At 60.0% G+C, this 20454-nt stretch overlaps 1 protein-coding gene across 3 annotated transcripts; it reads left to right on the forward strand.

The window, feature by feature from the left end:
• Positions 1 to 3271: 3271 nt before the first annotated feature.
• ARHGEF37 (Rho guanine nucleotide exchange factor 37) lies at positions 3272 to 20114 on the forward strand. 3 transcript variants are annotated; one of them, XR_008468938.1, is made up of 14 exons: positions 3272 to 3507; positions 5608 to 5825; positions 6239 to 6362; positions 6763 to 6910; positions 7775 to 7974; positions 8574 to 8704; positions 9288 to 9392; positions 11291 to 11401; positions 12581 to 12910; positions 13864 to 13992; positions 14358 to 14553; positions 14991 to 15163; positions 15561 to 15973; positions 18809 to 20114. XR_008468938.1 is itself a non-coding variant. In XM_054217847.1 (13 exons), the coding sequence occupies exons 2-13, from the start codon at positions 5622 to 5624 to the stop codon at positions 15768 to 15770; spliced, it is 2061 nt and encodes a 686-aa protein (XP_054073822.1). In that variant the 5' UTR covers positions 3272 to 3507; positions 5608 to 5621; the 3' UTR covers positions 15771 to 18451. The 3 variants fall into 3 exon arrangements, 1 of the variants encoding a protein (XP_054073822.1); XR_008468939.1 differs by lacking the exon at positions 18809 to 20114 and adding an exon at positions 18465 to 18784; XM_054217847.1 differs by lacking the exon at positions 18809 to 20114 and having other exon boundaries at positions 15561 to 18451.
• Positions 20115 to 20454: the final 340 nt, after the last annotated feature.

Consider the following 20454-nt stretch of genomic DNA (forward strand, 5'->3'; position numbering starts at 1 on the left):
AATGGAAAATATTAAATAGAGGAAATGTAACTTTCCTGTGCAAACCTGCTGCTCAGAGAGGAACCCCCACCTGCTGTTGTTAGGCATAGCCTGAGCTGTGCTTTGCATGGCTGGAAGTTGTGTTTATTTTCTGAGCAAGCCCTCTCTAACTCAAAGCTTGTCTGGTGTGTTCCCAGAGAGCCCCCTGATGGCTTTAGCTTTCATCCAAATAGTCTGAGCTTTCAGGTTTTGAGTAGCTGGGAATATCCCTGTTGACAGCAAAGGACTTTCCAGGAGCCAGCAGAAGTTCGGGGTGAGATGTAGGGGGGCAATAACCACCTCCTTGGCCGAGATGGCATCTTCTCCCTGGTGGCTGCTGCACACACGCTGGGGAGCTGCGTGCTCCTGCCTGAGCTTGGCTCTTGCTGCAGAGACCTGGCAGCTTCCCACCCTGCAAACCTGCCTCTCGCTGATGCTTTTACCATGGTGCCTATTTTGAGCCAGAGCCCAGCACCATCAAGCAGGTGTTTCTCCAGCCTCTGGTCTGGGCCTGTGCGCATCACAAGGAGTGTCACGGGGGCACCTTGTCCCACCAGCACCTTGGGGTTGGTTTTTTTCTTAAATACTGCCCAAATAGAGGTAGCAAAGTGCTCCTGCCATGGCAGTGGGTATGAAGAGGGCCGGGTGGTGCCATGGAGGTGGCTCACCCTTGCTCTGCAAGAAGCATCCTGCAAAAACAGTTTTGCAATGAGGTTACACAAAGCTGGCTCTGTTGCTGGAGAAGGCAGTCCTGCCTCCCTGCCACCCTCCGCAGCAGCTGCGGGGTCCCACACACAGTCCCACACGTGGTCCCACACCCTGCCACTGCTTGCCAGGTTTCGTGTTGGCAGGGCGGAGTGCTGGCTGCCCACAAGGGTGCCGATGCCGAGAGTGCCAGGGGAGAGCCCACCCCGCTGGGACCCTTTAGCTTGGCTTAACCTGAGCACAACACCTCACCCTGGGACACAGACATTGTGCTTGACCAGCCAGCGCCTATTTGCTTTTCCCTTGTAAGGGGAGCCAGGCCAGGGCAGCCAGCCTGCTCTCATGCCTCCCCAGGGAGCCCTGGAGTGGTGACAGCGCTGTGACACTGCTCCAGGTCCCCAAGCCACCCAGGTGGAGCCGCAGCAGCCCCAGCCCCATGGCTGGATGGGAGGAGTGTGGGGCATGGCATGGCACAGCAGGAAGGAAACGGCTTGCATGGGGGGAAGGAGGCATCAGCCGCTCCCCACAGGGCTCCCCAGAGAGGCCATCCTGCAAGGAACTTGCTGGGGCCAGATTACACAGCATCTGAAAAAACAGACTGGAATGGGAAATATGCCCAAGGCAACACCCATGGCGTGAGCCGGCCAGGGCGGAGCGGGTGGCCGGGGATGCCACCCTGCTGTGCTGGCCCCAGCGGGGCAAGGACGCCATCCGAGGCGGGAGTGCTGCCCTGCCGGGACTCCTCAGCAGCCGCAGGAGTGTGGTTCCTGCCCCGGTGTGATCAGCCACAAGATGCTGATGGGAGCAAGGCGGCGCTGACATCCCTCGAGGTGCCATGGCGTTGCTGGACGCAGCGGTAAGAGCACCTGCCCAAGGATGGAGCTGGAGAACTCCTGACATCGCTGCGATGCCAGCCCGAAGGCTGCCCAGACAGGCGTTCCGCTGCTTCAGAAAGCACCTGGGCAAGGACTGAATCCCTTGCTGCCACCTGCAAGGGAGGAAGGACAACATCTTGTCCCCAAGGCCACAGCCAGGTAAAGCCCTTGCTGCCCAGCCATGTGTGGGTCTCTCCTGTGGCCACATATCTCTCCCTAAGCCCATACAGTGGGGGCCAGTCTGGGAACTGTTCTTGTGGGGTGGCTTTACCCTGGCCACCCATGCAGCCAGGGGACATCGCTGCATGTTGGCTTCTCCCCAAAACACCTGCCTGGGCATTAATGCTTCTGCTTCTTCTCAACCCTGGCTCCTCCTGCTGTGTTGCTGCCCAGCTTATTCACCCACAAACTCTCCTGTGCCCTGCAGCATCCCCCCAGCACAGGGACAAGGGAAGATGGTCTCATGCTCTTGGCTCAGGGCCCCCAGCACAGCCCCATGAGCTGTATCCAGCATCTCCACAGGCAGGATGGGGTGAAGGCAGGGAAGGCAGCAGGGCAGGCTGGCCTTCCTGGCACCAGCACTGTGTGGGAGCCAGTGGGGCAGATGTGTGCGGGCCCCCATGCTGCGCTGCCCTGCCCAGCCCACATCAGCCCCCGCATGTCAGCAGAAATGGACCCAGAGGGAAGGACTACACTGGAGAGCTCGTCCTGGACCATCACTGCCTGTGACCTGTATGAGTCACTGAAAGACTCAGAGTCCTTTTTACTGTGCCACTTTTTGGACGCTGTGGGTCAGCCTGGAAAAACCCAGGTGCCACCGTCCCCTCCCTGTGGCCAGGCTGAGGACGAGTGCGCAGCTGCGGGAGCTGGCTGCAGACCAGCCTCTCTCTTCTCAATAGCTTGTTTATAAGGATGCAAACACCTCATAAGTGAAAAAACAACCTCACGCCAAATAGCCACTGGCTCGCAATGGCCCAACCTGTGCAACCACTTCCTCGCTTATATATTTTCAATTCTGTTTGCTCAGAACCCTTTTCCGTTGCTGAGCAGCTGGCAAGCGATGGCAGAGCAGAGGGGCATGTGGCCGGGGGGATGCCTGCCTGTGGGATAATGTGGGGAGGAGCCTGTGCGTCCATGGATGGGCTGTAGGAGCACTAGGGCACCAAGCTAGTGCTGAGGCGGCAACGCGCTGGAGCCATAGCAAGGCCATAAAAAGACCCAGAGGACTTGCCTGTGTTTATCTCCAGCAGGAGCGAGCCGGTGAGTCTCCTGCTCTCCAGCCGGAGCTGCTGCCCGGCACAGGCCACCAGGACACCGGGGGCTGCCACACTGCTGGCTGAGCAGCACCAGGATTTCAGGATGGATAAGTGCAAAAGGTGGTGGCGGGGCGGGGGGAGCTGCGGCTGCGATGTCGGGCGCTAATACAGACCCAGGTACGGCGCTTGGCGCCCAGCTGCTTTTGCAGATGAGAGAGATGAGAGTATCCCCCCTCCTCCCCCCGCCATCGCCGCTGCGGCGACTCCCCCGGCTCGCTTTCCCCAAGCTCCTCTCCCGGCCGGGTTCGGACGCCGGCGGAGGCGGTGAACACGGGCTACCAGCCCGCCTGGCCGCTTGCCAGCCTCCCCGCCGCCGTCGCCGCCGCCGCCGGGCTTGCGCAGCGAGCGCCGCGCTGCTCGTCCCACCGCGGCCGGGCCCCGCGGCGGGCGGACGGCGGGCACCGTGCTCCGGTTACCGTCACCCGGCGCCGCGGGCTCACTCCGCGCCCTGGGCTCGGGCCCTCCTGCCCGCCCCGGCCGTGCCAGCCCGGCTGCGGCGCCGCGGGTTTATCATTAACTCCCCGCAGGCAGCGGGAGAGCGGCGGCCGCAGCCGGGCACGGCTCCCCGGCGCCAGCCCCGGCCTCCTCCGCAGGTAAGAGCCGGAGCAGCGGGTTTCGGGGCGTGGAGGTGACGGGGCGGCGGGGGGAGCAGGGAGATGGCAGGGCCGTGCCGGAGCCTGTCCCTCGGGGCGGAGGGTGGGAGCTGTGGGGCTGGAGCCGGGGTGCCAGGGGGGCCGCGGCATCCCCTGGGTGCGGGTCCCTGTGTGCTGGCTGGGGACGCTGCCTGGTCCCCGCTTTACGGGCAGGGATGCTCGGAGCCACCGAGGCGGCGGTGACATGTCAAAGGCGGGCAGCTGCCTGGGAGGAGAGCTGGGAAATGAAACCTGCTCTCGCTCTCTCCGTCTGGTCCAGCGCTGCCCAGAAATGCTTCTTTTTGGTTTTGCACAATTCCCTTGTTCCTCTGATGTTTCAGGCCGGGGGGTGGGGGAGGGAAAGAGGTTTCCCCAGCTTGGGGGCACCCCCAAAAGCAGCTGCGTGCAGTGGGGGATGCTAGTGCAGGGACCAGTGACACCCAGCACCTGCATGCCCCGGAGCTGCAGGACAGCTCTCCAGGGCTCAGCAGATGTCTCAGATCATGGCTTTCCACCTGCCTCCACTGCAGCCCTTCCTCTGAGTCAGAATTTTGCTGTGACCCCCAGGCAGAGGACGCTGGGCTTGTCCAACAGTCCTTGACGGGAATCCCTCTGCCTGGACACCTTGGAGGCACCCAAAGGGGCGCAGGAAAGCGTCCCCTACTCCCCATGTCCCAAAGTAGCCAATGCCATGCCACAGACAGGGGTGGCAGCCAAATCCGCAGAGGGCAGGGATGACAGCTGGCACGGTAACGTGCCCCTGTAAGGCAGGCAGAGGTCCCATACCTTGTCACAGGCATTTGCTTGCTGTGCCAAGCCCAGCTCTCCTCCAGCGCAGCAGTGGGCATGTGCCAAGGAGGGGATATTCACCCTGCCCGGCGCTCACAACTTCGTCACCCGCTTGTCAGCTGGACCCTTCCCCAGCGGAGGCACGGGTTGTCCTGCCAGCCCCTCTCCCTGCTCCCACCGCGGGCGCCTGGGGCTGCAGCCTCTGAAGCGGGCGCCTGGCATGCTATGCTGCACTCCGGCTGACAGTCAGGCGTGGAGGTTGGCACTGGCTGGGCAGGCGGCAGAGGGCAGATGCAGAACTGTCCTCCCTGTGCCGCTGCTTGTGCCATCTTGCTTTTATCCTGCCGAGCCACCTCCGCCTTGCCTTCGCTCCTCACCTCCTCCACAGCCTCCGTGAGCAGGCTGCCTGGCAGCATCCCTCCCCCCGGCTGGGATCTGGATCCAGCCGAGCTGTGCGCTGCGCTGGCGTGGGCTGTGCCCTGTCTCTCTCTCAAGGCCTCCTGCCTGCGACGGAGCACTATCTGCGATGATTTGGGAGGTGCTCCATCCTCCTTGGCATCAGTTAGAGCAGAGGGTGTTCCCTGAGAAGGAAATTACATGGATCAGCTCCAATTTTTCACACTCTCCACAGGCAGAGAGGAGAAGGGAACGGGTTGTGCTGGGCAGGGCACGGTCATTGCGCACCGGGGGCTGCGAGTGTCTCTGACAGAGGCGCCACCAGCTTCGCCCACTTCTCTCTGCCATCCCTGTGACTTTTAAACCAGCTCTCCCTGTCACAGAAACATCTCTTGTTCAAGCGCTACAAGAACACCCTTTGTACTTTGAATAGGACTCTTGAACACAAGGCAACGCGCCGGGCGCTGACAGCCAAGGCAGGGAGGGCCACAGGCAAACCCCGCTCTGCTTTCGGGGACCCGCCCCTGCGCGGTCCCGGTGCGGGGTGAGTGCTGACCTGCGTGCGGCTGGGGCTCCCCTTGCCTGCACCCTGGCCCTGCGCGCGGCCACTGGGCACGTGTGCGTGGCAAGTCCCTGCCTGCCACACGTGGCTGTCTGCCCTCCACTGTCAGCCTGCTCCTGGCTTGCGGTGCGTTATGGTTTTGTGGTTCTGGAGTGTCATCCACACCTTGCTTGTAAATGGGTTGAGTGTCCCTGGGGATGTGTCCCTGGCACAGGAGAGGGAGCACGGGCACTGAGCTGGGCTGGGCACCGGAGCACCAGCCCCGGGGCTGCCCTTGCCATAGCCTGTCCCTAACCCCCTGCCACCACCTGCAGAGTGTCACACCAAGATGGCGAGCACCCACGGGACAGAGCCCGATGCTGAGGATGCAGCCGAGACTGAAGAGGCCATCTACGAGGAGGTGATGCCCTGTGACAGGATGGAGCTGAGCCAGCGGCTGGCCGTGGAGGAGCTCATCACCACTGAGGCCAGCTATGTCCACAACATCCAGCTCTGTGTGTCAGACATCCGGGCACACCTCCAGAAGAAGCAGGTAAGAGGGGGCATGTCTCCCCACCCCAGGCCTAGGGACCATAGGGTGAATCTGTTGAGATCTGCAAGATGCCCAAATCACTGCAGGGAGGTCACCTTCCACTCTCCTGGGCTTCCCTCAATCAGCCAAGGTCTTGGGTTGGATGGACATTGGGTCTGACCCACTACAGCTGTCCTACAGCTTTAACCCTGATTCTGTAACGTGAAAAGGCCTCGTTGCCCTGCTTGGGAGCACAGCCGGGTCTCAGCATCCCCAATGCCTCCTGAAACAGAGCATCACTGCAGCTCCTCGGATGTCACGTGGGGCAGCTGGAAGGACACAAATGCTCAGAAGGGTGTGAGTGCCTGCAGAACACAGGGTCCTCCTCTGTCTGATGTATTTGGCTTATCCTGGGGCATCTTTGTTCCCTTCAGCTACCTGAACTTGACCTGGAAGGACTCTTCTCTAACACCGACGACATCCTCCACATCTCCAGACGGTTTCTGAAGGGTCTGGAGGCCACAGCCACCCAGGAGCAGGAGCAGCTGCTCTGCATCAGTAAGTGGTGCAGTGCCGAGAACTGACCCATGCCCACCCATGCCTTTGCTGGTGCTGGCAGTGCCACTGCACAGTGCTGTGCCCGGGTGCAGCCCCCAGCCCACCTGCCCTGACACCTCCTGCACCTCGGCTCCAGGGAGTGCTGCTGCCGGTGCATTGCCATCCACAGGCAGCCACCCATGTGGACCCCACAGGGACAAGGCAGACCTGCCCAGCCTGCAGAAAGTGATGAGGGGGCAGCATCAGGCCCAGCTTAGCAGATGTGCCCGGGGTGCAGAGCACTGCCCTGGAACGTTTGGCTCTGCCAGCTTCACCCTTCAGCAGGCTGGGGAGAAACCTCTGCCTTTCTCTGAGGCCATAGGAAAGGACCATCCTTTCCAGCCTCACTCTCCTTCCCCAGGCGCCCTATTCCAGGAGTTCAAGGAGGAGATGGAGACTGTCTACAAGATCTACTGTGCCAGCTATGAGCATGCCCTCCTGCTGGTGGAGAGCTACCGCAAGGACCCCAGGCTGCAGGAAGAGATCTTGGAGACCCTGAATACAACAGTGTAGGTACCTGCTGCTGAGCCCACCACCTCCCTCTCCCTGTTTTACCTTTTGGCCTTGCCCTTCTTCTCTCTGGACAAGCTATGCATGGGTACATGCCACCATGCTGAATCTAATATGATGGCCATCACCTTTGTGGCGTTGCCTGGTGTAGTCCCTAACAGCCTGTCCTGCATCCTTGAGGCCGTTTGTCAAAGGGGCACTACAGGTTGGTGGTCTTTTATGGTGGACCCCAAAACAAGGGTTGGGGTGGCACCCGCAGCTGCCACCAGCTCCACAACCGCCATTGAGGGCACATGTTCCCCAGCCTGACCAGAGAGATGGGCTGGCCCCGAGGGACCTGCCAAACCCTTCCTGAACTACAGGGGGGGTCACACTGTTGGACCCAGGAGTAGCAGGAGCGGCAGTGGAGCAGTTGCTGAGATTTGCTGCTCTCTTTCAGGGCACAGGCTGCGTGACTCCCAAAGGGGAGTCCTGCCTGCAGCCTGCCTGCGCTTTGCCCGCACCCTCCCTCCCCATTCCCCCCGGAGCAAGCGCTGATCAGGTGCCTCCCAGCCAGACAAGCGCAGCACTGTTCAGGGAGGCAGGGCACCCGCCCGGGGCTGGCACTGCCTTCGGGGATGGCGGGGACAGTGTCCCCCTGCCAGCGGTCCCGGGGGGGTGGCCCCACAGCTGGCAGGGAGCAGGGGTTCACAGCCAGAAATCCCCCACGGCTGCAGGGCAGAGCTTGCCTGCATCTCCAAGGGAACAAAGCTCCCCTGAAGCTGGAAAGGGGCTGCTTTCTCCCCAAGATGCTCACGGCAAAGCCGGGAGGAGCAGCAGGGCAGCCCTCCACGCTGACCTTGAGCGATTCCCCTCTCCATCAGGCCTCACACAGGCGCGTCGGACCTCAGCTTCTTCCTGGTGATGCCGGTGCAGAGGGTCACCAAATACCCGCTGCTGCTGGGGAAGATCCTGGAGAACACCCCCACCAGTGCTAACGCCTACCCGGCCCTGCAGGCAGCCGTCCGCGCCATGGCCCAGGTCAACGCCAACATCAACGAGTACAAACGGCGCAGAGAAGTAGGTGAGCGGGCAGGGGCCACGGTGCAGGCAGGGGGCACGGCATCTGGGAAGCCCCAGCCCAACCCCAGTCATCTTCCCTTGGTGTTGCACTAATTCCTGCTTAAATCAGTTCAAAGCTCACCTGCCCTCCACCTGTCCCACCTGGTGGGGCCACAGACTCATGCCGGCAGCTCCTGGCACTGCTCTGGTCCTGCAAATGCCACTCCGGGCAATACCTGAAGGCTGCAGGAGCAGGGTGGCATGGGCGGGGGGGGGGGGGGGGGGGGGGGGGAGAGGGGGAGTGCGGGTTGCTGAGCACAAAACCAGTCTGTCTGCATTCCTGGAGCTGGGGAATGGGGAGGAACAGTCCTGCCCTTGGGATAGGAGAAATCAAGCTCCCCACAAACAGAAGCTTGCTCTTTTTGGTTTTCATAGTACTTTCCCCGGGGCTGCCCTTCTCTGATGTGGCTTGCGCTTATCCTGTTGATCACGACTTGTCAGCTCCGGGCCTGGGTGCTGCTCACCCTTGTTGCCCACTAATGCTGCTGAGGATGCTGCCCTGACGTTTCCTCTTCTGATCTTTCTTTCCCTCCCATCTTGTGTGCCCCCTGCCCGAGACAGCGACCAAATACAACAAGGCCGAGCACCTGACGCTGCGGGACCGCTTTGCGCGCCTCAACACCCACTCCATCGCCAAAAAGACCACGCGGCTGAGCCGGCTCTTCATGCACGAGGCCGGCATCGTGGCCAAGGTGGGCAGCCCGCACCCTACTGCCTGCACCCACGGACCCGCTGCTTCTCCTTGGGTCATTTCTGGGGTTTTCCACTGCCTCCTGAGACACCTCATCAGTGGGAAGGGGAGAGCGGAGCCGAGGTGGCATGGCCAATGCTGACACCCAGTGGCCTGTGCTGTCACATGAGCCACAGTCCCATTTTCGAGCAGCCTAAGGGTGGCTCCTTGTCCCACCCGCCAAGGACCAGTGGGATAGGAGGGATGCAGGTACACACCTCGCTCCCTGCCTCAGAGCGCTGCAGGAGAGCACTTTGACCCCCAAAGGACCCACAGGCACCCCACTGAAAGCAAAGACACCCCAGCGTTCCCCAGCACCACAACCACACCGAAAGCCCTGTTTCCTCATGCATCCCAAGCACCCGAGATTTTGACCTGAGATTTTTTCAGATCCCTGGAGCCTCTCAGGGTCTCCCCCGGCTGTCCCCAGCACCGTGAGCATCAGGCAGGTGCCTGGCTGCGTTTTATGTTAGCACCCAGCGAAGGGCACCTGAGGCATTGCCTGGCCTGCCCGTGCTGGGGATAAGCTGCCTCTTGCCTCGCAGACGGAGGACAAGGAGTACGATGACCTGGAGGAGAAGTTCCAGTGCGTGGTATCCAGCGTGGCCGTGCTGAAGGAGAATGTGGCATCCTACCTGGGCCATTTAGAGGTAAAACCCTAGCCACTTGCAGGGGGTTGTCCCCATCCAGGCATCAGGACCTGTTTCTTGGGGTTGCAGAATACTTTCAACTATGGAAACCAGTGTCAGTTGGGGATGCTCAGTGACTTGCATCTCTCAGCCAAAGTCGTTGTGCTGGGGGCTTGCACAACATCCAACGATTGCTCGGATACAGCGAAGTTTAAAACAAAGTCAAGGCTTCATTGACACAGTCTGAGCTGGGTATCATTTAGGAATAATTGGTCCTTAAACTGGTCATTATTTCAAGGCATTAAATAGCTGGGAAGGCTAAGTGTTGCTCAGCCTGGGAATTCTTGCATAACAGGTATAAGGCAGAAGCGTTCCCAAATCAGGGAAACAACAAACTTCCCTTCTGAAATGACCCAGCAGGGTAGCTGCTGTGATTTTCTCGTGGAAATCCCTTGGGGCATCTGAGGGAAATGAAAGTATGAGCAATGGCAAAATCCCCAGACGCTGTATTATCAGAAAAGTCTCAGGAAATAACAGAGGGTTCAGAAAGCAGCAATTCAAGGGCTGGAAAGACCTTGTAATGAAAATACTGACAAGGGCTCCCCATCTAGGATTGGGAGGGAGGAAAAGGGGACAGAAAGACTCCTTGTAGCCCAAGGAGGGGGTAAAATGCAATTAGAACAGAAAAAAACGAGTGTCACAGTGAGACATGGCATCAGCTAGGGGGACAAGGTATGACCGTCCTCTGAGACATCGAGTGTTCCTGGGGACCTGCCTGGCACTGCCCCTCAGCAAGCTGCATCTCTGTAAGCCAGCTTCTTGGCTTCAGCCAGGACATCAAGTGGCTGCAAATAGGCTGGGCAGCCTAGATCACAAGCTGTGGTGTGGAGTCATGCTGGGGTTTGGGTGTAGCTTCAGAGGAACTGCTGGTGGGGGAAGGTGGGGCTGCATGCATGCCCCGTCTGTCTCCCTCTGAAAGCTTCTCAGAGACGTCCTGAGGAGCCGATGAAGACATGTTCTCATAGGGCAGAGACAGCCACTCTTTATGCTGTCTGGCAGTTCCCTCTTGTGCATCTGTCTCTACCAGTGCCTCCACCACAAGGAGAGGCAAATCTTGGTGCACGCAAGATCACCACAGCCACCTCTGCTTGTGTAAGAGCCCCTGTAAGGTTGAGGAAAAGCACACAAGTCTCAGCTGCCACCTTCTGCTCAAAGGGTCAACCCCTTTCCCATTTTATGTTTCCATCTCCAGTCCATCCTGAGGCAAGGAGGGGCCTCCAAAACACAACCACAGGCAAAAAGATCTAGGACAGAGATCAGGGCACTCGGAGGCCAGGCTTCTCTTGGCACCAGCAGCAGGCTGGGGCTCAGGGAGCTCAGTGCTCCCTTCTCTAGGTCTAGAGGTTGTGGGTCAACATCTGCCACCAGGCAGGAAGGAAGCTGCTGCCCACAGAGTTAACATTAAAGCAAAGCCTCTCAAAGCAGAAGAGGGTCTCCACCCAAACCATCTTTCTGCCACTTTCCTCTCCCACCAGTCTCACTCTCCATGCAGAGGCAGGGGGAAGATTTTGTACACAAATGCAAGAAACTCCATGGAGCTACTGGAGCGCCAAACCCAAGAGTCAGAGCACCAGAAAACATCAAGCTGGGGCAGGCTGCCTGGGGCCACAGGGCAGCCCTTGGCCACCTTGCAGGGGTAGGAGTGCTTTTGCAAGCCGGTGCATGATCCCTGCTCAGAGGGAGAGGTTTGTTAACATCTAAGCGAGCTCCGCAACTTGCAGACGAGAGTAGCCCAGAGCATCAGTCCCGCTAGGCTGCTAGCACAGAGCACCCAGACTGAGACATGGCATGTCTTTGAGAACATAGGGATAGGTTACAGATGGGTTACAGGTCAGGTCTGATGGCTTTCTCTCTTCCAGGCATTCCTGTTGCCTACCCCACACAAGCGTGAGCTGCAGATCGACGAGGGACCCGCCCAGCAGTACTGCCGCTTCGCAGAATACCTCCATTGCACTGTTTTCCCAGAGTTTGTGAGTGCTCCTTCCCTGTAGATCTCCTTCAACCACGCATTGCTCACACCAGTAGGGCCTGGCTGCTCCCCCAAGGCAGGGCAGCTAAGAGTTGAGGGGGACCTCAGAAAAGGCAGTGTCCTCACCAACAGGCACAGTCCCCTGAACATTGCAGGCAGAGCCAGGGGCCAGTAACAGGATCCATCAGCAGTCCCAGACACGTGAAGTGAGGAACCAGCTCCAGGGTCCATCCAGGAAAGAAGAGGAGGTAGGGCTAGGGACATGGCTACAACACAGCTCTGCTCTAAAGCCCATCCACGGCTGGAGACAAGCTGCAATGTCTATCTGATGGGTTCATCCAGGAGTGAGCTACCTGCAGCAGAGGTCCAAGATCCACCCAGGAGACAGAGGTAGAAACCACCATACCCACAGCAATATTCAGGCAGCAGCTGAAGGCCCTTAAATGGGCTGTGGGCAGGGGTGTGGGTGGAGGCCCCAGGTGAGGCTGATTTGGGTCATTAAAGCCTATTTTGTGCCTTCAGGGCCCTGACATGTTCATGGCCAGCCATGGAGGCAGGGCTGCGGCAGAGCACAGGATGGTGGGAAACACGATGTACTGTTTATTTAACCCACACAGGTGTTTGGCCCCAAACCTCAGTCCAACCTACCCATACCTTGTGAGCCACCCATCTGTCTCCTTCCACTACCAGGACTCCCGCTTGGGTGGTGGCTGCTACCGTAAACACAGTCAGGGAGGTTTTCTGAGCAGTAAAGAATGTGGCAGGGCAGCCTGAACCCCACACCTGGATGCTGGCATCCCCAGGGAGCACCAGCACAGGGAGGGTTAACCATGCAGACCCTGGGCTGAGGGCCTCCGTCCAACCAGGACACTGGGATCTGCATGGGACAGTCACTGCAACACCCTCCTTGGCCATGGGACCTTGCACGTAAGGGTCCTACCCAATCGTTTGCATGGAGCACAAGTTTTGAATCATGGCATGCGTGACTGCTCTCTGCCAAGGGTATGCTTTGGTTGGCATCCTGTGTGCCTTCAGGGAAGGATGCCTCAGATGCTCCTCACTCCACACAAGCCCCTCAACAGGTCCCCGAGCCTTTTCTCCTGTGTAAGATGGTGCCCCATGCAGACAGCTGGGCCTGTGGGGGCAGCTCACGTGGAGATTGGGTACTTTCACTCCACAGAAGCGGCGACTGGACAGGCTGGTCTGCCAGCCCCTCTGCAGCCTCTCAGACATGCTGGTGGGGCCACAACAGCTGGTCAAGAAGCGCCTGGACAAGCTGCTGGACTATGAGGAGATCCAGGAGCGGAAGAGTGAGATGGGCAGCGTGACATACGACGAGGAGGCAGCCATGAACACCTACCTTGCCATCAATGCCCTGCTTGTGGCCGAGCTCCCGCAGTTCAACCAGGTGGCTCTGCAGATCCTGGGGCAGATACTGTGCTCCCTCTGCACCCTGCAACGGGACTTGGCTGCCCAGGTCCTGCACCAGGCAGAAAAGGAGCTAGAGCAGGTGAGAGTGACCCCATGGTGTGTGTGCCCAAACCGGCCACGTGCTGAGGCAGACCTGTCTTCTTCAGGCTTGGAACATCATTTGGATGTTGGGGCACGGAAGGTTTGCTGTATCCCAAGCCTGCTCTTGCAGACACACAGCTCCCTGCCTAGCATTTGTAGGTGATCTCTCCTCCCCTTCAGCTAGGGAAAGCTAAATTTTCTCTTTTCCACTGCCAGGAAGTGTCCTGCTCTCTCTTTGAGGACACCACTGGTAAATTATTGATGTGCTGCCTGAGAGATCAGTGTTAACTCTGAGCTCCTGAGGGCTCTGTGCTGGGAAGGCGAGGAGGAGGACAGCTTCTGGCCTGAGAAACGAGCGTCCCTAGAACCTCCATCCCCTGGGAGATATCTCCCAGGACTCCTCACTGCACAGCACTCTGAGCCTGACATTTGCAAACATGGTGGGTCAGGCCAGTCCAGAGCCCTGGGGCAGAGCATGGCTCCGGCCTGACCCATGAACAGGATGAGAACAAGATGCAACCACTGGACGTATCCTCTCAGGCACTGCTCGTACGTACCTAGGCATGAGGGTGGATTCCCCTTGCTCAGTCTGGGATGCTTACATGCGGACATCTACCCCAGAGCTACATCCACCTGTCTCCCTTTTTAGTCAGGTGGGACGGACTGTGGGCTTGGGGCAGGACAGCAGGACCCAGGGACTGCTGCCATGGGCTGGGTACAGCCCAAGAGCCGCATGTGTGACTGCCCTGGGCAGGGCAGGTGGCTTAAAGCCAGAGAGCAGCGGCTCTCCTTGCCAAGGGGAACCACATCCTAGATGCAAGGTTCATCTTAAGTGACAAGGTCTGTTATCTTGCTTTCTCACCTCTTTTCTTCCTGCTCCTTTTGTTTGACCCTACCCACAGCTCTTCCCCTCCCCCGGGCCTACTCTGATCTCAGGGTCTGTCTTCACAGATGCCCCACGGTCGCATGCCTCTGCCCGGTTTCTGGAAGATGGTGGATGACACCTTGAAGCAGTCTGACGCTCAGCTCCATGCCTTCTGCCAGACGTTCGAGACAGTCACACCAAGCCCTGTGGCACAGGTAGGAGCTGGGAAGGGGGTGTCTCAGGCCAGCTGGATGAAGAGGTAGGATTGTGGCTTACCAGAGTAGAACATCTCCTTGGGAAAGTTGGCTCAGAAAGTGGCATGGGGGCTTGCCACAGCTACAGTATTTCCCCCAAGCCCCTGACAGCAGCTGAGTGGGAATAACCAGGGAGGAAACAGTCTCAGCTCTTCTGGTTCTGGACATTCATCCCCAAACCATGAGGCAGAGCAGATAGTGTAAAGGAGTTTCTCCTCTAACCTCTCACTGGGATGTGATCCTGCAGAAAGGAGAACACGTGTACATGGAGGACCTCAGTCTCCTGTGTGTCCCATCGTGTTCCTGTGTCTTTTGCTCCCCACCAGCCTCTGAACCCTGCCGAGGAGCGGAAGGTCCTTTCCCTTGTGAGCAAGCACGGCCCAGACAAACTTTACCAAGTGACGAGCAACATCAGTGGCAGCAAAGACTTGGACCTGACCTTGCAAAGGGGACAGATTGTAGCTCTGCTGCAAAGTATGGACACAAAAGGGAACACGAGCAGATGGCTGGTGGATGCTGGAGGTACTGTGAGCGCTATGGGGAGCTTCTCCTCGCCTTGGCACCAGGGTCAGGACACAAACCCAAACCACTTCCTCACCTTGGATGAAACAGCGGGCCATTGCCTCCCAGGTCCTCCCTTCCAGGGTTTGCTCAGCCCAAACCCACCTCTGCTTTGCCAGCTGGGCCCATAGCCATTAGCTGTAAAGTTCAGGTTTCCCCATGAGGGAGCACTCGTGGCTCATCATGGCTGGCAAAGAGAATCCCATGCACACAGAAACATCTTGAAACCCCTTTTTAGGGGGTTTTGCTGCTGGATATCCCCTAGTGATGGATCAGTTTGAACAGGGCTGCTGTGCCATGCCAGGCAACAGCCAAGTTGTCATTCCTCTCTCCTCCAACCAGTCCTACATGTGCCAGGCAGCATGGCCCCATGACCTGTGTGTGTGCGTGTCCTCCAGGTCCTCGAGGGTTTGTGCCTGCTGGAAAACTCCGGCCCTATTGCCCGGTACAAAGCCAGCAGACCGGGATGCAGATGCCAGCCCTGGAGAGTGGCACAGAGAGAAGGCGACATTCGTACGCAACACCTGAAGCTCCCAGGCCCCAGGTGGCCACCTTCACCCCAGCTTTCCAGGTGAGAGAGGGGGACACCCCCCAGGGCCATTCCTAGCAACCCCACCAGCTCCATGCTACCCCTTGTGTGTGCAGCGTGTGGGTGGGAAGGTGGACCTGCTTTTCCAGCACACATGTGATCATACATGTGCAGCCATGTGCCTCGCAGGGGAGTGTCACAGCCCCTGACCGAGTGCCCTGCGAGGCTGGTGTCTACCTTGCTGGGACCTGGGGTGGACAAAGCAAGAGAACTGTGTTTAGTGGGGTCCCCGATGTCCCTCCATAGATGGCAGTGCTGCAGTGCCCTCTTGGAATCCACCTCCGTGTCCCCTCTAGGTCCTGCCCTGCCATGTGTTCTTTCCCCCTTTGACCCTCATGTCCAGCAAGGGCTTCCTCCCTCCTTCCCCTGCCTTTCCCAGGTGGTCGCCGGCTTCTCCTTCGCAGCCAGGAGTCCGCAGGAGGTGAGCCTCCAGGCAGGGCAGCCCGTGGTGGTGCTGGAGCCACACGACAAGAAAGGGAGCAAGGAGTGGAGCCTGGTGGATGTGAACGGCCAGAGGGGCTACGTGCCTTCCAGCTACCTGGTGACCGTCCCTGTGCAGGAGCCCATGGGCTGGAGCTTGCCTGTGTGAGCATGGCCAGCCCGGCACCCAAGGGCACAGGTTTCATCAGATGAGAGCCGTCCTCTTGGCACCCTGAAGACTCACTACGGGAGATGCTGGAGGAGAGCGGCTGTGGTGGCCCCGGGCCAGGGAGGCGGTGGGAAGCATCTGGCAGAATACGGCCCGGGAGATGCGGGTGCGAGGGACGGCAGTCTGGAGGCATGTTTTAATGGGTAGGTGTGAGGGTGCCGTGTCCCATAGGTATTTGCACAAAGGAAAGGAGCACGAGCGAGTGAGGGCAGGTGGCTGCGGTTTTCCAGGGATTTGCTGAAATCCATGTCAGTAACAAAAGTGTTCCTAGGGGTGACAAGACAGCATTGTCCCCAGTTAGATCAGAACCAAGCTGCAAAGGGTGCAGTGCTGCAGAGGGGGTCTTCAGCCTGGCATGCAGCATCTCAGGCTCTTGGGAAGAGGCTCTCAGAGGAATCGCTGGTTTGAGTGCAGAGATTGAGGTGGAGCACCACGGAGACATGGCTCCCTGTTCCTCACCGGGGCGTCACGCCTGCCTGGGTGCCCACTGTGGTGTGCCATTGCGGTTCCTTCAGCAGCACAGCCTTCACATCCTGCTAAAGGGCACATCAATGCCAGCCTGCACCTGGCTGCAGCATCAATGATGGGAGGGTGCCAGGCTGAGTGTGGTGGTCAGGGTCCTCCCCAGCCCTCCTGGCCACCCAGCACCGCTCCTGGCCTCAGTTTACCCCCACAGCACCGCGGGGCTGATGCTACTGACCCCTTTCATAGAATCATAGAATCGCCTGGGTTGGAAGGGACCTTTCAGATCATTGAGTCCAACCATCAACCTAACTCTTGACAAAAACCATGACTAAACCATATCTCTAAGCGCTATGTCTACCCGTCTTTTAAATACCTCCAGGGATGGTGCCTCAACCACTTCCCTGGGCAGCCTGTGCCAATGCTTAATAACCCTTTTCGTGTAAAAGTTTTTCTGAATATCCAGTCTAAACCTCTCCTGGCGCGGCTTGAGGCCGTTTCCTCTTGTCCTATTGCCTGTCACTTGGGAGAAGAGACCGACCCCCACCTCTGGACACCCTCCTTTTGGGCAGTTGTACACTTTGAGCTCTGGTGACGAGAAGCGCTCTGCGCGCCACCGATGCTGTGTCGCGTCACTGGTGCGCTGACATTACAATATATGGCAGTGTCTCGCTGCCCCTCCCGTGCCGACGGGCTCCCCCCCGTGCCGTGGGCTGCGCGGTGGCCGTGGCAGCGCGGCCGCGAGGTGGCAGAGCCGCCCCACATGCCGCGGCCGGGCGCTGGGAGCACTGGTTTTGGTGGGGGGCTGGCAGGCTGCGGGGGGGTTTCGCTGCTGGGATGGAGTGTCCCTGTCCTCGGGAGGCGTGAGGACAGCCCGAGGTGGCAGGGCTGGCGGTGCCGGGGCAGCGGCTGATGGCCGGCTGTGCACCGCTTCCCTCCCAGCCGGTGCTGCTCGGGGCTGGGGACGGAGAGCACAGCTCCTGGGGGGCTCAGGGCACGCTGTCCCCCTTGCCGACCCACACAAATCTCCAGCGGTTTGACACACGCCTGCTGTCTAGAAGCACATGCCCTGTGGAAGAGGTTTTGGGGAGAACCAACCTGTGTCAGTCGGTCCCTGACCTAAGGCTTGGTCTGGGGACAGAGACAGCACTCCCTCCCACCACTGCCTGAGGCATCACAGCTCTGTGCCTCAGTTTCCCCATGGTTTGCTCTGATGCTGTGCTGTTTCGAGATGCTGTTGGGGCTCAGGGCAGGGAGCTGTGCTCATGACAGCACTGACACAGTGTCAGAGGGAAATTCGGGAGCTCCCGGCTGCAGCCCTCAGGGACTGGCACCATGCTCCCTCCACGGGAGAGCTCTGCCCACGGTGCCATGCTGCCCACCCCTTGCCCACCACGGGCAGCAGAGCGCAGAGGCACCCGCCGGTGCAGCAGCCTGGCGTCGTCCCGGCTGCCCTGGGCACCTGCCGCTTCCCACATCAAAAAGGTGCAATGGCCGGGCTGGCGAGCGCTGGCACGCCGGCTCCTGCACCCTGCCTGGCAGGGAGGCAGCACGCTCGGCCGCCCACGGGCTCCCCGCAGGACATGCTTTGGCGGCACGGTGACTGGGTGCGGGTTCCCACAGTGCTGCCCCGCAGCCACGCTGGGCAGGGGGGCAGAGGTGGCATGTCTGCACCCAAGCTTGCACTGTGTGGGGAGGGACAGGGTAGGTGCCAGGCAGGTGGGGACAGGCCCCAGTTGCTGCTCTGCTTTCGCTGTGCACCCCACACGTGGGACCAGGTGCCTGGTTTGGGGCAGAGCTGCCTGTGGATCTCACCCTCCGTTGTACCTGCAGGGTCCTGGGGCTTTATCAGCGGGGCGACTTGGGGCTTGCTACCTCCACCCAGGTGCCATTGAAAGCCCTGAGCAAATGCTCACTGACACAAAACCTGGGAGGGGACGGCAGCACCGGAGCTGGGGACATTGCCTGGGGATGCGCCCAGCCTGCGGAAAAGCCGATGGGCTCCTCGGGACGGGAAAGCGGGCAGGCTGGGGGCGGGGAGTGCTACTGCACGGGCACTGTATTTCTGAGCCTTGCCCACCAAGCCCTGGCCCCACCGCGGCAGGGCTCACACCTCCAGCTCATTGCTGATGGCTTCTCTGGATTTTTCTGTTCCTAATCAAATCACATCAGGTTGGATTTCCCTCCCGAGCCACCTTCCTGCCGGCTCAGCAGGGCACAGATGCAATCAGCCGCGCACCAGCACAGGCAGTGGCAAGAATCAGCAGCTCGGGCAGGTCCTGCTCCATAGCCTGAGGGTGCCCGGGACCCTTTGGAGAGTGAAAGGTGGCAGCAGGACAAGGAGCATTGAGAAACTGCTGCTGCCTGTGCCCTGATCTGCCCGTTGGAAGGAGACCGGGGGCAGGCAGGACTTGATAGGCAGCTTACAAAACCAGTTGGGCTTTCTCCGTCACACTCATCAGGACTCAGGATTTCTTGTGCTCTGAAATAACAGCTCCTCTTTCCCCCTGCTCCAGGCACCGCCGGTGCTGCCTGTGTGCCAGTGCCAGCCAGAAGCAGCTCTTTGTCCTGCCTGCAGCCAGCACGGGGGGTGCTAGCTGTTGCGAGATGTCCTAGACCCCCGCTGCCTCTCCTGGGTCCCCACTCTATCCACCAAACGTCCATCCACCAGCGCTTGCCAGGGTTGACAGGCATGAAGGGCAAGGTGGAAACAGCCCACCAGGAGATGTACATGAGCCACACACCAGTGCTCTGCAGGCGGTGGCAGCGAACTGGGGACATGCTGCTCGTGTCAGACGCTGGCTGGCTGCCCCCTGCACGCAGTTGTGCTCCAAGCTGGATCCAGCCGAGGCACCAAGAGGCTCCTTCATATGGTGCTGAGCAAGCCAGGACCAGCACCCTGCCCAGCAGTGGTGGCACTGGTGCCCTGCCTGCCCCGAGATCCCAGCGGTGCCTGGACTGCAGTGTGGACACCCCCACTAGGAAGAGGAGAATTAGCTCGTGTGACTCTCTCTGGACCTGAAGGGATGAGCTGGGCACGGCAGTAGCCACCAGTCCTGCTGCCGACAACCATGGCCATGGGACCTTCCCACGGGGTCTATCCTCAAGATAGTACTTGGCTGCAGGACACGGGGTGCTGACATCCTTCACCTCTCCCATGATTTCACCCAAGCTTGTTGCACCTGCTGCTGCCCCGAGCCTGGAAGTGCCCCTCGGAGCCACCAGAGGGTACGGGACTCTTCCAGCCTAAACATGAGGGGGAATAAAGGGCACAAGTGTGCCTTTAAATAGCCCGGCGAGGACAGGCTCTCCCAGGAGGAATGCTCTGGCTGGCCTGGCGGAACGTGCTCGTGGCCAGGGGCACAAGGCGACAGCCGGGCAGGGGCAGCTCCTCGCCAGGAGGTCAGGTGAAGGTTACACATCGCCCCGGCCAGGTGCCGCTGTGCCGTGCCTTGTCACTGCAGGAGCGAGGGCCGTGCAAGGGGGAGAGAAACACGTGCCAGGCTGGGGTCTCGCGGTGCCCGGGGCTGATCTGCAAGGTGGCAGCGGAGCCGGGCAGGTGCTGCTGCCTGCAACCTGCCTGCCCACCCGCACGGGGTTTGGCACCAGCACAGCCTGGCTGCCGGAGCAGCCTGCCAGGCGGCTTGGGTTGTCCAGGAGCGGCTGCTGCACCCCTATCCGGGCTGATTCATATCCTGGACGTGCAGGCATTTGGATAGTGTCCACCCGCGGGGTGTGACAGCACACGGCCGTGTCCCTGAGGTGCCGGGCGCCAGCCCAGCCGCATGCCGGAGAGCAGGATGGTGGCAGCCCAGACTGCGCTCTCCCCTGCTTTGCGGAGCGTGCTGGTCCCTGGGGACATGGCAGTGGCCATGGGGAGGGTGGGGAGCCGCAAAGCGTATCTCCAGATGGAGACACCTGGATGTCAGGGAGGATGGTGGCGTGCCCAGGTGTCAATGTGTCCGCTGGCTCTGCCGGGGCACCCCAGTGGTAGGGAGGCAGGAGAGGAAAGCAGCTGCCAGGGCAGCCCCAAGGCTGGGCTCCCAAACCAGGGCCCGTCCCCTCACCGCAGAGTGCCAGAAGGGGAGTCGAGGTGCAGCAGGGCTGCAGTGGGCAGGGAAGGAGGGGAGAGGGGGGCACCCAGCTGCCCTGGGCTGAAGGG

This window comes from Rissa tridactyla, chromosome 11, assembly GCF_028500815.1.
Source record: "Rissa tridactyla isolate bRisTri1 chromosome 11, bRisTri1.patW.cur.20221130, whole genome shotgun sequence".
NCBI lineage: Eukaryota > Metazoa > Chordata > Aves > Charadriiformes > Laridae > Rissa > Rissa tridactyla.